This window comes from Petromyzon marinus, chromosome 14, assembly GCF_048934315.1.
Source record: "Petromyzon marinus isolate PM22_M1 ecotype Great Lakes invasive population chromosome 14, UKy_Petmar_22M1.pri1.0, whole genome shotgun sequence".
Lineage (NCBI taxonomy): Eukaryota > Metazoa > Chordata > Hyperoartia > Petromyzontiformes > Petromyzontidae > Petromyzon > Petromyzon marinus.
This window is the reverse complement of record NC_133680.1, coordinates 5,384,051-5,398,220: the sequence shown is the minus strand read 5'-3', so window position 1 is coordinate 5,398,220 and position 14,170 is coordinate 5,384,051. Positions and strand designations below refer to the sequence as shown.

The window sequence follows — 14,170 nt, the reverse complement described above, 5'->3', positions numbered from 1 at the left end:
AAAAAGATGAGCATGAGGAAAGTGACCGCGTCAGCCAATATGCCCCAAAACATCGAGTGTGGGACCGCCAAAGCGTCTTGTCATCGGTCCTCTCGCTGCCTACTGTAAAGGTGGCGACAGACGACAAGAAGCTGCCACTGCTGGGACCGGACAGGCGCCAGTAACGTTCCGCACCGGTGGCGGGTTAAGAATAGTGCGCGCCCCATGGGTCCGCAGCAGGGGCTCTAGATTTTCCTGCCGCCGTAAGAGATTCTCAGCCGGTAAGCCCAGAGACGTGGCCAGCAATCGTCAGTCCAGAAGGGCCAGTTGCTCTCCTTGAGACTTGACTTCGATAAGGGGAGGATGTAAGATGACTTCTCGCGGGGATTCGTATCGTCGTACCTGCTGAGGACGGACGGTGTACATTTGATACGTTTATCGCGGTCACGTGCGCCTCGTAGCGGCACGCTGCGCGGCGCCTACATCAACATGTAACAGATTCGCGCCGCGTGTAACGAACGTTGGGCAATGGTCATCTCCATCGTTGGTCCTGAGCCAGTGGTTGAAAGACCATATCCAAACAGGCGGGGTCCAGGATTTCCGTAAGACGGCAACTCTTAATGAGCTACCATATAGTGCAGCCAACACCGAGTGTTGATTACTGTACCGACCCTGAAGGGATGTTGGAGATGATGAGCTGATCCTGGCAGGGATTTGAGCGCATGATCTCAGGAATGGGGGAAGCCCTCTGTCAGCCGACAAACTCGGCTATATTCTGGCCAGCTTTTGAGAAATTTCCGGCGTGCCGTCCCTTGTTGCATTTTATCGCTGCGGCTCTAAAAGATTTGACCGACGTGATGGCATGTGGTTTATGTCCTTCGTTTGTAACTAGTGCGCATTGGCCAATCAGTGCCCCTCTTGCAAGTGAGAATTGAGCCATTTACAAGGATTAATGTAGGGGTTCAGTGTATATAATGGGGGTAAAAGATCAAGGTGTGTCACTGCAGGCAGCAGGGCTTCCACTGGAGTAAGCTATAGAGAGCCCCTCTATAGGTTATTGGCCTACTCTTCCATGCTATACTTCTGACGTTGCGGAAGGAAAATTATTTTTAAAAACACAATGGAAGGGGTGCAAGTATTTGTGCAATATTACAAACTAATTTAATGTACAACATGAAGTACCAGATCATAAAAATCGCATCAATGCTCGAGAGCTATCAGGGTCTGAAAACGGAGTTCAATATTGGCTCAAATGATCATCAGATCACCATGTGTGCTTTTGTACGAGGGATCTGTTTGGGATGCGTGCTGTGAAGAGACAAGTACACATTTACATTATTTACATTAAAAAAAACCCCGCTAAACCAATTTATCAGGAACCCACTTATTCTGGAATGGGTGACGATTCTTTGACACGTGGACAATTCCGCTGTACAGGAAAGGTGTTTTTTTTTGCTAAACATTTATAAATGTGTCTTCCGTCCAGAAGTGAGCTGTGTATTGCTTGCTTGGGCCGTGTCTAAATGCGTGCATGTGTAGTGGGTTCGAATTTTATTCGCACACAACTTCTTGGGAGTCAACACTTATTTATTAATGAACACAACAGTTAACGCTTACATTACGCATGGGGTGGTGACCACCGACCTACTCTAGCTAACGCACACTTCTCTAACTCTCAGATACTCTAGCGTGACCCAGCCAGGTGGGCTACTGGCAGGTCCACTGACTAGAGGCTTGACTCTTCTTGGAGTCTTCACGATGCATCTTCATTCTTGATACGGGCAGCCTCGAACCTCGTGAGGAGGCTGCTTATATGGGCCTCGGCGTGCCCGGGCCCCGCCCCGGCCACGCCTCCCTTCGAGAACCCTCTCGAAGCCCCCCTGCTGTCCACCTGCCCCCCGAGGTGCCCCCTAGGCCCCCGGCCCCCAATGGGATCTAGTCACGTGTCCAGCCGGGGTCACAGAGAGTGCCACGACCTCACACCACCCCCGTTGTCTCCCGAGTCCCGAACCAGCCCTGACGTCGTTCCCGCCTCCAGCCGGGATGACGTGATGTGTGTGTGTAGACCCGCGTGGTAGTGACGCTCCCCCGCATAGTGACGTCACACGTGTGCGTGTGTACACAGTGGTGATGCTACAATCACTACATCACCCTCCCCCATTTAAAAAAACAGCCGTCCCGCTGTGACAATACAGAAAAAAAGCTGTGCCTCCAACAACAACGTTAATAAATAACCGGCGACCGATAATAATCACCGCGAGAAACATATGTACACACACCGAGAGGGGGGAAGGGAAGAACGTATGGAACGAGGGGAACCAACAACAACACATGATGCAATTGGCGGGACCCCGGGGTCCCATCACTGCCCCGGGGTGGGAAAAGCCGCGTAGCGACACGAGTCTTGCCTTTCCGACAACAAAACTAGCGTCAATCGATTGGCCTCGTCAAGAGCTACTCGGGGCACTAAGTTTCGTAAAAAGTTGAAAAATTACATAAACACGTTAAATTCACTGTGGAGGCGGGCTCGCCTTGGAAAAGAAGCTGAGGATCGACGGCTGACCGGAGGGCGTTGTTGCCGCACGCGACTGCGGCGGACGCCCGGGCTTGCGTTTGGCCGGTGGGGTGGCGCCTATCGTGTCGATCGCCGCCTGCTGGCGCTTGTTGGCGCGAGTCTGGGCGGGCGGCGCGTTGCTGTCGGGATCACGAGTGGGCGGACTGAAAAATAATAATTATTGACCTGATTTTTGCGGGACCCCGGGGTCCCGCCAAATGATTCACATGTACACTAGAAGAATTGGTTAACCTACTTATCCCTCAGCACAGCCTATCCGTGTGAATTTGTACGCACGCACCGACATATGAATGTGACTGACAACGGTGTAGGCAATCAACAAGGTGTGAGAGTCATGGACAGCGGCCAGTCTTCAACCGAATTCGCATGGCCGAGCCCCCATGGGAGGCGAGCACGCTCTCCCTGGAGGTCCTGGGGGAACTTGAAAAAGTCCCAAAAAGGGCACGGCCCTTCCCCAGGAGTTGGGCAACAGGATGAGCAGGAGTGACGTACGGGCGCTCCACTCCCCCCTTCAAGTCCACATCCAGTCAGCACAACCGGCGACTCCAAGGGCGGCAGGTGCAGGAATCCTGTCACCAGAAGAAACCACCTCCTGAGGCACAGCACCACAAGCCCACGCCTCAGCTCGTCGGACACGACAGCCACCCGGCCCAGGAAGTGGAGATGATCGTATTCCGCCCGGCGGAAGAAATAAAAACAAAAATGCATAGATTCCGACGTGTTGGATGCACAACCAACACTGGTAATCAAACCAAAATCACACAACCACCCCATAGATGGCAGGGTCTCACACTGCTCTGCTACCGTTCCACCCCACAGGTGGCAATAGGGCGAAGACCGAAAGTCTAACATCCACCTACACACACCACTTAACATTCCGGACGTCTCCCTACGTCCCAGGTCGAGAAGTCGCACTTCAGGGTCGACCCATGTACTGGTTCAAGGAAGTCACGCTAAAAGGTCGAGCCAGTATGCTGCAACCAAAGGGTACAACGTTGGATGTTGTACAACATCCCGGGTCAAGGAAGTCATGCTTCCAGGTTGACCCATGTACTGGGCAAAGAAGTCGCACTTCAGGGTTGCCCCAGTATCTACATTTTTCGTAAAAAAACATGTGAAATCGACATGACATGAAAAAAAATGCCTGCTCTTGCCCAGAAATGGTTCACACAAATACCCATGCATGTACAAAATGGCGGCCACATGCGCGACCCGCGTCTCCACGGCTTCCCGCGCGCGCCAAAAATGGCGGCCCAGTGCGTCAACATCACTGTGGTTTCCTGCGCGCGCACAAAATGGCGGCCGTATGCTCGAACGGCAATCCCGCAATCCCCGCGCACCCGCATATCTCCACGGTTCTCCCCGCACTTGCATCCCAGTATACTCCTTTGGGAATCACAACAGACAATCCATATCCCATGTTTATACCCTCCGACTCCTCTGCGCGTCGCTGCAGTTCGTCGCACGTATCGGCCGTAGCGGGGGAAATTCAAACCAGTATCTCTCCAGGACTCGCGTTGCAGAAATCAGCTGTCCTAACCGAGCTGAGAAGACACATCGCTCACACACTCCATCTCGCAATGTAGCCCCTGGCTGCACGCAATCGAGCGGAGAGAGCAATGCCATTTGGCGGCAATTTACAGCCCCATGCACCCTTTTTTTTCGTTCGTCGAGCAACAACAGACAGGAACCCACCGGCAAGTTCGAATCACACCGGTCCTGCCAACCAAAAATCCCTTATGACATCAACCACGGGATTTGCACGGGTCTCAGCACCCAACTGAAGAGCAACTCACCATAAGCTCCCTGAGCCTCTGGCTCACTGTTTCAGACATGCCTCGGAGTGTCTCGATCTCCAGGCTGTCAGGTCAAACCGTCAGCCACAGCATGACGGGACCACACTCGTGTCAACACGCAACAATGACAGGGGCATTCTGGTCAGGATCTTTGGCCCAGATAAGCCACAGCCAGCAGCACAATCCAAATCACTGGCACCATATGTCACCATCACAATTTAACGATCCGTACCAAGGATCACAACAATGCACCTCACAACCCGTATCCGTGCAGAGAGACAGTCTATGCAATACGTACAGTCCGCACATCACGATCTCGAGAAAAGCCCCATACAATCAACACATCGTTACAAATGCGGCACATCGCAATCACAACAACTAAAAACTAAATTTTGATTTAAAGCTTTTGTGACCGCAGGGATTCATATTCTTGGTTCTTTTGGTAAAGTCACGTAGAAGGGAAACAATAAAATATAAAATAAAAATAAAATATAAAACAATAAAATTCTCACGACGTTTCGACTGCAACACAAGCAATCGTCATCAGGTGTGAAAACCACAGCAAGAAATTTTGAAAAAAAATGGCGGTATTTTTTAACGTTAGCACCACGGAGAGCGATTTGGCAGTTATTCAGATGGAAGAGTCCATCTATGTTCAGAAAAGAGGAGGGGGGAGACTAAAATAATGGATGTGGTCTGAAAGCCACCGTAAGCGTGAACAATCAATTAAGACCCGAAATGGTTTATCAAATCCTTCCAATGACTGCTAAGCCAGAATCCATCTTCTTGGTTGAAATTGTCTCTGTGTTTTTATATGTGGATAGCCTCATAAACGAATCTCTCATGGTAGCCAGATGGCTTGCAAATAACCTCTGTCCTGGAGAAGTCAATGTCATGTGAGCCTACTGAATTATAACAGTGATCTGCCACGGCCGAGGTGTTGGTCCTACTGTGTTTTAGGTCTGCTTTGTGTTCACGAATGCGGTCCGAGATATGTCGTTTGGTTTCTCCAATGTAACTACTACCACAGAGGCAAATTAGTTTGTAGACGCCAGGGTACTGTATGTCCGGAATCACATCTTTTACAGACGGAACCAGATCATGGATTTTATGTAATGTGTTGAATTGGATCTGGATCTTGTGTTTATTCAAGATTTTGGAGATTTTTTTGTGATCCCCACAATGTAGGGTAAAGTAATGGTTTTGAAAGGCTCCTCAAGAGGGTCCTTCTTAATGGTTGGAGTGATAGCTTTGCGGATTGTGTAGTCGGAGTAACCATGAGCTTAAGAGCTTGGTGTACGTGCTTGAGTTCACTGGCTATGTGTTCCTGGTCGGATATGCATTGGGCTCTATGGTGCAGAGTCTTGATGAGGGAATTCTTCTGGGATGGATGGTGGTGGGAATCCAGTTTCAGGTAAGCATCCGTATGGGTAGCTTTCCTGTGGACAGAGTGGCTCATTGAATCATCAGGTCTCCTTTTAATTAGGACATCCAAAAAGGGTAGCTTGCCATATTTTTCGACTTCCATGGTAAATCTGATGGCTGGGTGTATGGAATTGATGTGGTCAAGGAATTGGTCTAGAGCAGGCCGGCCATGTGGCCAGATGACAAAAGTGTCATCCACGTACCTCTTCCATAAGGTTGGGCGGAGAGTGGCAACCCACGGGACATCGGTGACGATTATCTTTTCCATTTTTACAAAACAAATGTTGGTACATCTTTTTAAAAATGTACTATTAAATAATAAACACATTATATTTAGTAAGATTTTAATAATAGGAAGGGCCATTTTCCAAAACATCGGCCTACTATACATTTTCTCTGATAGAAGGCAGTGTTGATGACGGACGTGATGATGTTTTGTTAAATGTTGTGCTTGCGCAGCACTGCTAGCATAGCCTATTCAGTTTTTTGGTCAATGGTTATTTAGCGTTACAATAATACACTGAATGATGACTGATGGACCTCTTTAAATCCAATGCTGGATGAAGGCCTCTCACATCGTGTTGGTTATGGGGTTTTTTTGTTTTCTCTTTCCCCACACTTCACCGTGCTGCTGTTGGTGATGGCGGGGGCAGGCACACAGGATCAGTACCACTGTCATTCGCCACTGACGTTAGCAGTGGCCGGGAATTGAACATAGTTTTCTACGTTCATAGTGCATTGCATTTGCCACTGTCCCGCTGATACCCCCCCCCCCCACCGCTAAGGTATAACGGTACAGCATTTATACAACTATATTCATTATACCTTTTTGGAGTATTGCAGCAGACACAAAGACGCGACTTAAATATTCAAAGTGACTCAACATTTAATGTAACGGTGAAATGTCCGTCAGTGGCTCGTTACACCCCACCGGTGTGGAATGCATTCTTGTGTAGCGCCCGCGTTGTGCGCACAAGGCAGTGGCTTGGCGGAGGCCGCGTTCTGCCCTCTTCTAAAGGTTAAGTACATTTACTGCTTTCTAATCAATATGCAGCTGGCGAAGAGAAGAATTGCCTTTGCTCAATTCTGAAGGGTGGTTTAAAAATTCTGTTTTGTGAGATTTTTTTCAGGGAGGGGCGGGGGGGGGACAAACGCTGCTTGGCAGCTTCGCAAACTTCCAATTAGTGAAGATTTTTTCATTTGTTTTTAGCGTTTGCGTGCAACTTAAGTCATCCGGGTAGCTTCTAAATATTGCATAGAAAATTTAATTATTAAGCGGATGTGACCTGGCTGAAATGCCAAGGCACTCAGTGTGTGGTACGCAATAAATGAAAGCCTGCCATAAAACATTTACATGCAATACTAACCTCAGGAATATATATTATATTAGTAGATGTGAATTTGATTGGTCAGTGATGTTAACAAGCCCCGCCCATCACTTCCCATCCAGCGTCACATGTTACAACAAAGGTGAGACTTTTTTTCTTCCTCAACAATTTTTGCGTTTTATAATATTAGAGTCCAAGAGTCAAATCCATAATCGTTAGAGTGATCGATTACTTAAATATTTTAATAGCCCATCACGAATGAAGAGTCACATTAATATGTTACTGACACATCTCTTGGATTATATTGCTTTAACACACACAACGTTTTAATATTTTGGTAAAATTTTCAGCAGCTCCTTAGGGGTAAGCACCCTGTTCCTAAATCAACTTGGGTTTTTTAAAGGCGGATTTTATGCGATCGGGGACAGGAGTTGCTAAGGCAAGGGTGGCTTTCGAGGCTTATTTACCGGTGCCATTTAGCATCCGTTGGAATTGTTCGAGCGATGCTATGAGAGGAGGCGTTTTACGCTCGGTGGGCCGGGGCTTTGAGTTCGTGTCAGGCCGCACAAACCTGGATGTCGATTAAAAAAAAAATGAAAGAAAGTTAAAGGTGCAGCCCTGCCATTACTCGCTCACACAACTGTTGGTGGAAGGGCCTCCACGAGAGTTTGAAAGAGAGACGGGAGCACTGCACTGTGCAGTCGACTCCTCTGCTGTTCTCATCTTTAACTTCTGGGTGGACAGAGGCAGCGTGGGGAGGAGGGGGGGGGCGGAGTGGGGGATGGAATTTAATAAATTTCCACCGTTTCAACTGACTTTGCGCGCTGGGGAGATCGAATTGAACCGGCAACCTCCGGATTGCAGGTCCCGTGTGCAAACCGTTCCACCGTGGCAGCAACTGTCCGTCCGTCCGTTCATCAAGAAAGAAAGAAACATCCCCCACGGGACTGAAACACAAAATTGACGGTGGGGAGGCTGAAATCGAGCACTTTGTTGGACAACAGGTGCCGACGGCTATCCCGCTGGTGAGACTGCACCCGGGTCGTCAAGCTCAAGTGCAACAGTTGACAGCTGGCGGCTGCCGCAAAGGACCCAAATAAGGCACTGACTTTCCAGTTTGCTACAGTAATGCATGGGACGCTGGGGCCGTCGTGATGGACAGCTGACGGATCCATCCATCCTTCCCATCACCCCCCCCCACCCCAAGCGCATGTTTCTTTCTTGTAATGGGGTAAAGCTGATTTTGTCAGATTGCCGTTGGCCATTTGCACTCGTGGAATGAGGTCGGGCGTCCCCTCCCCGCCCGCCCGTCCCGGTTCGATCGTTGATGAGCGCGCCGACTGCAGCTGCTAGCGGTGCCAGAAGGCAGCCATGGGCCGGCTCCGTGCGGTCGCCGCAGTTGCTACCAACATCGAACATCGTTGCGCACACGCTGCCGATTGGAGCGGGGCCAAAGGCGGCAGCACTGCCAACTAAGCAATTTTCCCGCGAGATCCTAGCGACTTAATTTCTGTTAAATCACGTGATTTTCTGGGAAAGAGGGCACTGCGCATGATTAAGCAGTGGCTCCAGATACGCGTTGAGGGATCGTGTGTCAAGTTTACTTCTGTGTAATATTTGGCTATCTGGCAAGTTGCCGAGTGACATTCTTACAGTTGTTGGAGGGTTAGCGATATCTATTGACCTTTCGGGGGTTTGGTGACATTTTTGCGTTCAGGAGTTGGCAACACTGGGGGCAGCGGGGGGCTGCGGGGATGGAGGAAGGGGTGGGGGCGAGGGTTGAAGAGGCACGAGAGGGTTACGGGTCACTGGGTGAAGACTTCGCCATTCAAGCCGCCCAAAGTCACAGAGGGAGCCATGCTGGGCGCGATGGGCAGAATGATGCTCTTCTTCTTGGTTCTTTCGGTAAAGTCACGTAGAATGGGGATAGCAAGATCGCTGATCTTGCTGTGACTGTCCCGCCTGAAGACGGAAGCATGTGTTGCCTCCGAAACGTTGTGAGAATTTTTTTAAAAATTATTTTATCCCCATTCTACGTGGTGACTTTACCGAAAGAACCAAGAAGACGAATCCCTGCAGTCACGAAAGCTTTAAATCGACGAATTACGCTCGTCGTTATATTTAACCATGGGGCAGCAGCAACAGCTGCCACACAGGCAGTCGGCAATGCGGATTGTGTAAGAATGTCCGACACACGGCAGCAGCGTGGACAGTGGAGAATTCCACGTGTCCAGCGGTACGATCGGTCAATAAACCCAGAGCACTTGGCGGGTCCGTTCCGCGATCTCCATCCAGCCGCCAGCGAGCCATCGGCTCATTGCAAGCGCAACCCAGCCCGGTGCAAGCCGACTGCGGTGCCATCACCCCCCTTAAAGAGTTGAACGGTGGCTCGTTCCGTCATCGGCGTCGGGATAAGGCGGCGGCGGCGGGATTTACGGGTCAACACCGTAAACCGCCGCTGCTGCCGCCCACCCCGCTGCACCCCACGGCTCTGGTGTGGTTCACGCCTGTGGACGATGCGGCGTCGTAACGGGACGGGAGCAAAAAAAAAAACGTGTTCACGGTCCTGGGATCTCGTTGTGGTTGAAGGGGGTGGCGTAGTGCGGGGGTGCTGGAGCATCTTCGATCTGTAGCGACGTGTGAGCGGAATGCTCGGGGTGGTGGACGCTCACGCGTCCGCGCTCCTCTCCTCCGCTCGCATGAGCTCGTTTGAGGTCACGTGCGTGTTGTCAATAATATGCTGAGTGCGAAACCGGGGTTTTGTTTTTGTCCTCTTCCCCCGTGTTGTGGTGGAGCCGCGACCTCCGATGACCTCTTGGTTTTTTTTTTTTGGCACTGAATCGCAGCAGCGGTGCAGTGATTTGCAACTCGCCCAATGGAACCCGAGCCCCTCGACCCTGCAGATAATTTTCTGCAAGGGTACACCAGCAATGGGCATCAGTGTGACAGGGCCCCTTGATGCTTGGAGAGAGCTGGCAAGCCAAATCAAATGTCCTCTCCCCTCTCTGGAGGCTGGGATGCTGGTATACCACAAACAGCCATGTCAACAAGCTTAATGGGATCTTGTTTTTTTTTTAAACCGTTGATAGAATTCCAAGTATTGGTCAAAATAGTTCAATTCCTGGCCATGGCTAACAACCGACGAACACCACCAGTGGCGAGGGATATCTGAAATCTTCTTGTACCCCCTCACCACCACTTTACCACCCTGCACTGACCAGCGTGGTGAAGTATGGTAAAACAAACCCCTATGACCGAGACAGCATGGGGAGGCTTTCATTCAGCAGTCGACTGACAAGGGACAGCACTTTTTTTTTATATAATCGAGTGTATTATCGCTACTTGTCCAAGACTTAGTCGTTCAAAGCAAAAATGAGAAGCACAACAAGAGTGAATATGTGCAAGCGTTTACCATCGCGTTCTTCGTTTTTTTGCGTTTAGTCTGTTGTCCTTTCCCCGCACCTCCGATGAGCACTGTTGCCTTTGTATGGTGCGAGAGAAGTTCAACGTACACACAATACAAACCCTGATTTGAAGCTTTCGTGACTGCAGGAATCCATACTCTTTAGTTCTTTCGGTAAAGTCACGTAGGTATAAAATAAAATAAATCACGACATTACGGGCGCAACACAAGCGTCCGTCATGACGGACGCTTGTGTTGCTCTCCCACCTGATGGCGGATGCTTGTGTTGCGCCCGAAACGTCGTGATTTATTTTATTTTATTCCTATGTGACTTTACCGAAAGAACCAAGGAGTATAATACAAACCCTATCGACGGCTCCTTTGTATCCTCCACGAGTCTGTTGCAGTGACGGTGGCCTCTTGTTTCACGCAGTGCGGTAAATGCGGTTCGGCAATGGAAATTGTGATGTAAATCGGCGAAAAAGTGTGAAGAGGAAAATCGACAATAACCGAGCATCATCGCGGCCGTTTCTGCTGATGTCACCACAACTTTCCGTTGCTTCCTTAATTGGGCAGTTCCGTGATCTCAGACGTACATTTCTAGATGAATTTGAAGCTGCGGGTTATAATTGGTATTTTTTGCTTGGGCATAGTTTGGAAAACATTAATGACTCAGTACAGATAAGAAAATAAATGTAATAAAGAAGAAATACTCTTAGATTACTACTTGGTGTGTCAGATGTTCTCAATCAATGTGACTCATCCGCACTGGGATGATGATTGTGCATTCATTTATGTGTTTGTCAAAACCACTGACATTTCATAAACAAGCCATCTTGTGAAAAACTACAGATGTGTACATCTTCAACATGGTACCACATATGCGTTGTCAGGATGCTCGTGAAATATTCAATGTGAGGTCGCCTAATTTGTGGGAATCGCCCACATTTTTTTTAATGAGGAGTGCATTGCTCTGATGGTGTAAGTTCATTGCTTGTGTCTTGTCTCTTTTTTGTGCCATTGCAGGAGTCTTTCTCATCCCGTACATTCTGATAGCTCTCTTCGGAGGAATCCCCGTGTTTTTCATGGAGATCGCTCTCGGACAGTTCATGAAACAAGGCAGCATCGGGGTGTGGAATATCTCCCCCATCTTTCAGGGTATGGCATTGAACACGTTGCACACCAGCAGGCCTGCCGAGATTATTCCGGGGGCCCTTGTACGCAATAATGTTGTGGCTGAGCGCCCCATCCATGCATCATTTCCTGTGGCCTTTGTCAAAGGCAAGTGTTATAATAATTACGAAGTGCACGATTAAGCATATTTTTATATTTCAATTTTTTGGTTCTATTAGTCGATTTAATTATGAAATGGAAGCCAATTTCTGGAGATACAAGGGTATTATTTACACATAATTTAAAATGTACTCACGAAATGTTAATGAAAATTGAGAAAAAAATCTAATTTTTAGTGGCCTCCCCCTGAGCTTAAGGCCCCCTTAAGCCACGTGTCCCTTTTTCCCCTCCCTCTTATTGGGCTTGCGGGTACACGAATAGAGATGGAAACATTCATTTGTCTTTGAACCGTCTAAATATTTTGCAGGAAGTTCCATTACCATTTTACAGCTGGTGTAAAATATTTTGACTTGGGCCACCTAGCACAATTATTTGTACAACCTGCTTTGTCAATCCCCCACAAAAAGAGAGTGCACATTGTAAAGTTTATTTGACCAAACCTAACCATGCCGGTGAGTGTGGGTTGGTAAAGGCGGGGAGCATAGACTTGGGAACATAGAATCACAGTGCAGGACTGTACAATGGATTATCCTACACTGCCCTCTACTGCCCCATACACAGCCCCAAGGCAGAGCTGCCTATGGCAATATGGGCTGCAGAGTGTTCACCCATCCAAGCACGGTATCCCGATACGATGAGTGGTCAGCATTCTGGATGATTTGATAGGTTGGCATAGGAAGGCAGGCATTCGTCACGTGTTTTAAAACATTTCTTTACAAGTTGAAAACAAGGGGATAGGTAGGAGATTTAATAAAAGCAGCACATGGGGTTCTAACTCTGCTGTTAAAAATAACAGGGGGATGGTAAGGCGCATGTTATTGAAGTCCTGATGTGGTAATGTTGCGTAATATATATCCCTATGCGATCTGGAAAAGCACAGGCTGATCCAACACCGCCATCAAAACATCGGTGAAATGGGTCATTCACTGCCTGACGCGTCACCGGAGTACGTGCCGAACGTGCCAATTTTACAGCCCTGCCGTCAGATAAGCGGCGTTTGTTTACACGTCATGAAGGTATCAAATTGATCATTCTTATAGACGACGTGTAAAAAACTAAATTAATAATTTGGAAACGTAGTCAAAGAGTCTGCCTTGATTGTGTTCGTTTAGCGGAGGCTCGTGTTACAGGGCATGCGCACGGGACTTGAATGGGTCCAATTGTGAGGCTCGCGATGCAGTTTTGGCGAGAAGGCTTGGCTTTCGCGAAGAGGTCAACCTGCCGAGTCTGTTTGTGCAGCGCATTTGAATTTGGAACAGGCGGCCGTTTGTGTCCACTCAGTGTGCAATGGGTACGCTTTCTGTCAATTGGATTGGACTCATTTTTAAATGCATTTTCACATTTCGTCTTTTTATTTTCAAGTTCAGGGTAAAAGGTAAAAAGGGGTGTAGGCGCAGCCCTGCAACTGCCTGTTTGCGCCACCGCTGGCGGAAGAGATTCCACTCGAGATAACGTTTCTCGAGCATGTACTCTTATATATGTACTCGACCATATACTCTACCATATACCGGCGCTTTGCCCTGCCACACAGGCGCGACATGCACTTCTATGCATTCGCCGACCTACCCCGTGTTTACGTGAGTTACGGTTACACCGAGTGGCTTGGTGCCAGGGACCGCAGTGATGGAAACCATAATCTAAAACGCAGATCATATTTTTTAAATGCTTTCACGAGGGCTGTGTTTCCTCTGGCCGTCTCGCGTGAGTTTTACGCTTCACTCGTGAGAAACAAGACTTTTAAAGTCTACGGTCAAGCATGTCGCCATGGCGCTTTCAGTGACATCACCACGATATTACGCCCATACGTTTGAGTACGTCAGTGGGCAATACCGCCGTGTTTTTAACCTCTTTTTTTTTTATTGATGAACAGCAATTCGAACTGTTTGGCGGACGGCCCAGGGGTATGTAGCTTTCAATAACTATAATTAAAATCGCGATTGTTAAGCACAGCACACCACAAAACGCCAAGTGACCTGCAACAACCAGCAGCAATGAAGGGACACTCATCTTGTTTCTTCTTCCGTTTGGCAGGACGAAAGAGTAATAATTTGTGAAGGGTGTTTATCGCTGCATTTTTTTTAAAGGTACAATATACGTAAGAGTTAAAACATTTCTTGAAATGAGCAACGTCACAATAAGAGTCTGGGAATAGAGATGATGCAAGGGCATTCCAAAGGGGAGCAGCGTGAGTGTGTATCTATCTATCTATGTACAACAGCAGTTCTTAACCTGGTGTGCACGCACCGCCTGGGGGTGCGAGACATGGCCAGATTTCTTTAGAAGGTAAATCGTCGAAACACAAATTAAGCACGGGCACGTAAGTACAATTTGCTTTGTTTTATAAAACCTATATATTTATAAAAAAATATTA

At 48.5% G+C, this 14,170-nt stretch overlaps 1 protein-coding gene across 1 annotated transcript in view; it reads left to right on the top strand.

Moving 5' to 3' along the window:
• The window catches only part of SLC6A8 (solute carrier family 6 member 8), a 42,047-nt gene that overhangs the window by 4,404 nt on the left and 23,473 nt on the right, over positions 1 to 14,170 (top strand). Inside the window, exon 2 of the mRNA XM_032954264.2 lies at positions 11,533 to 11,664. Within this exon, the coding sequence (XP_032810155.1) occupies positions 11,533 to 11,664 (132 nt within the window). The remainder of the gene's footprint in view (positions 1 to 11,532; positions 11,665 to 14,170) is intronic.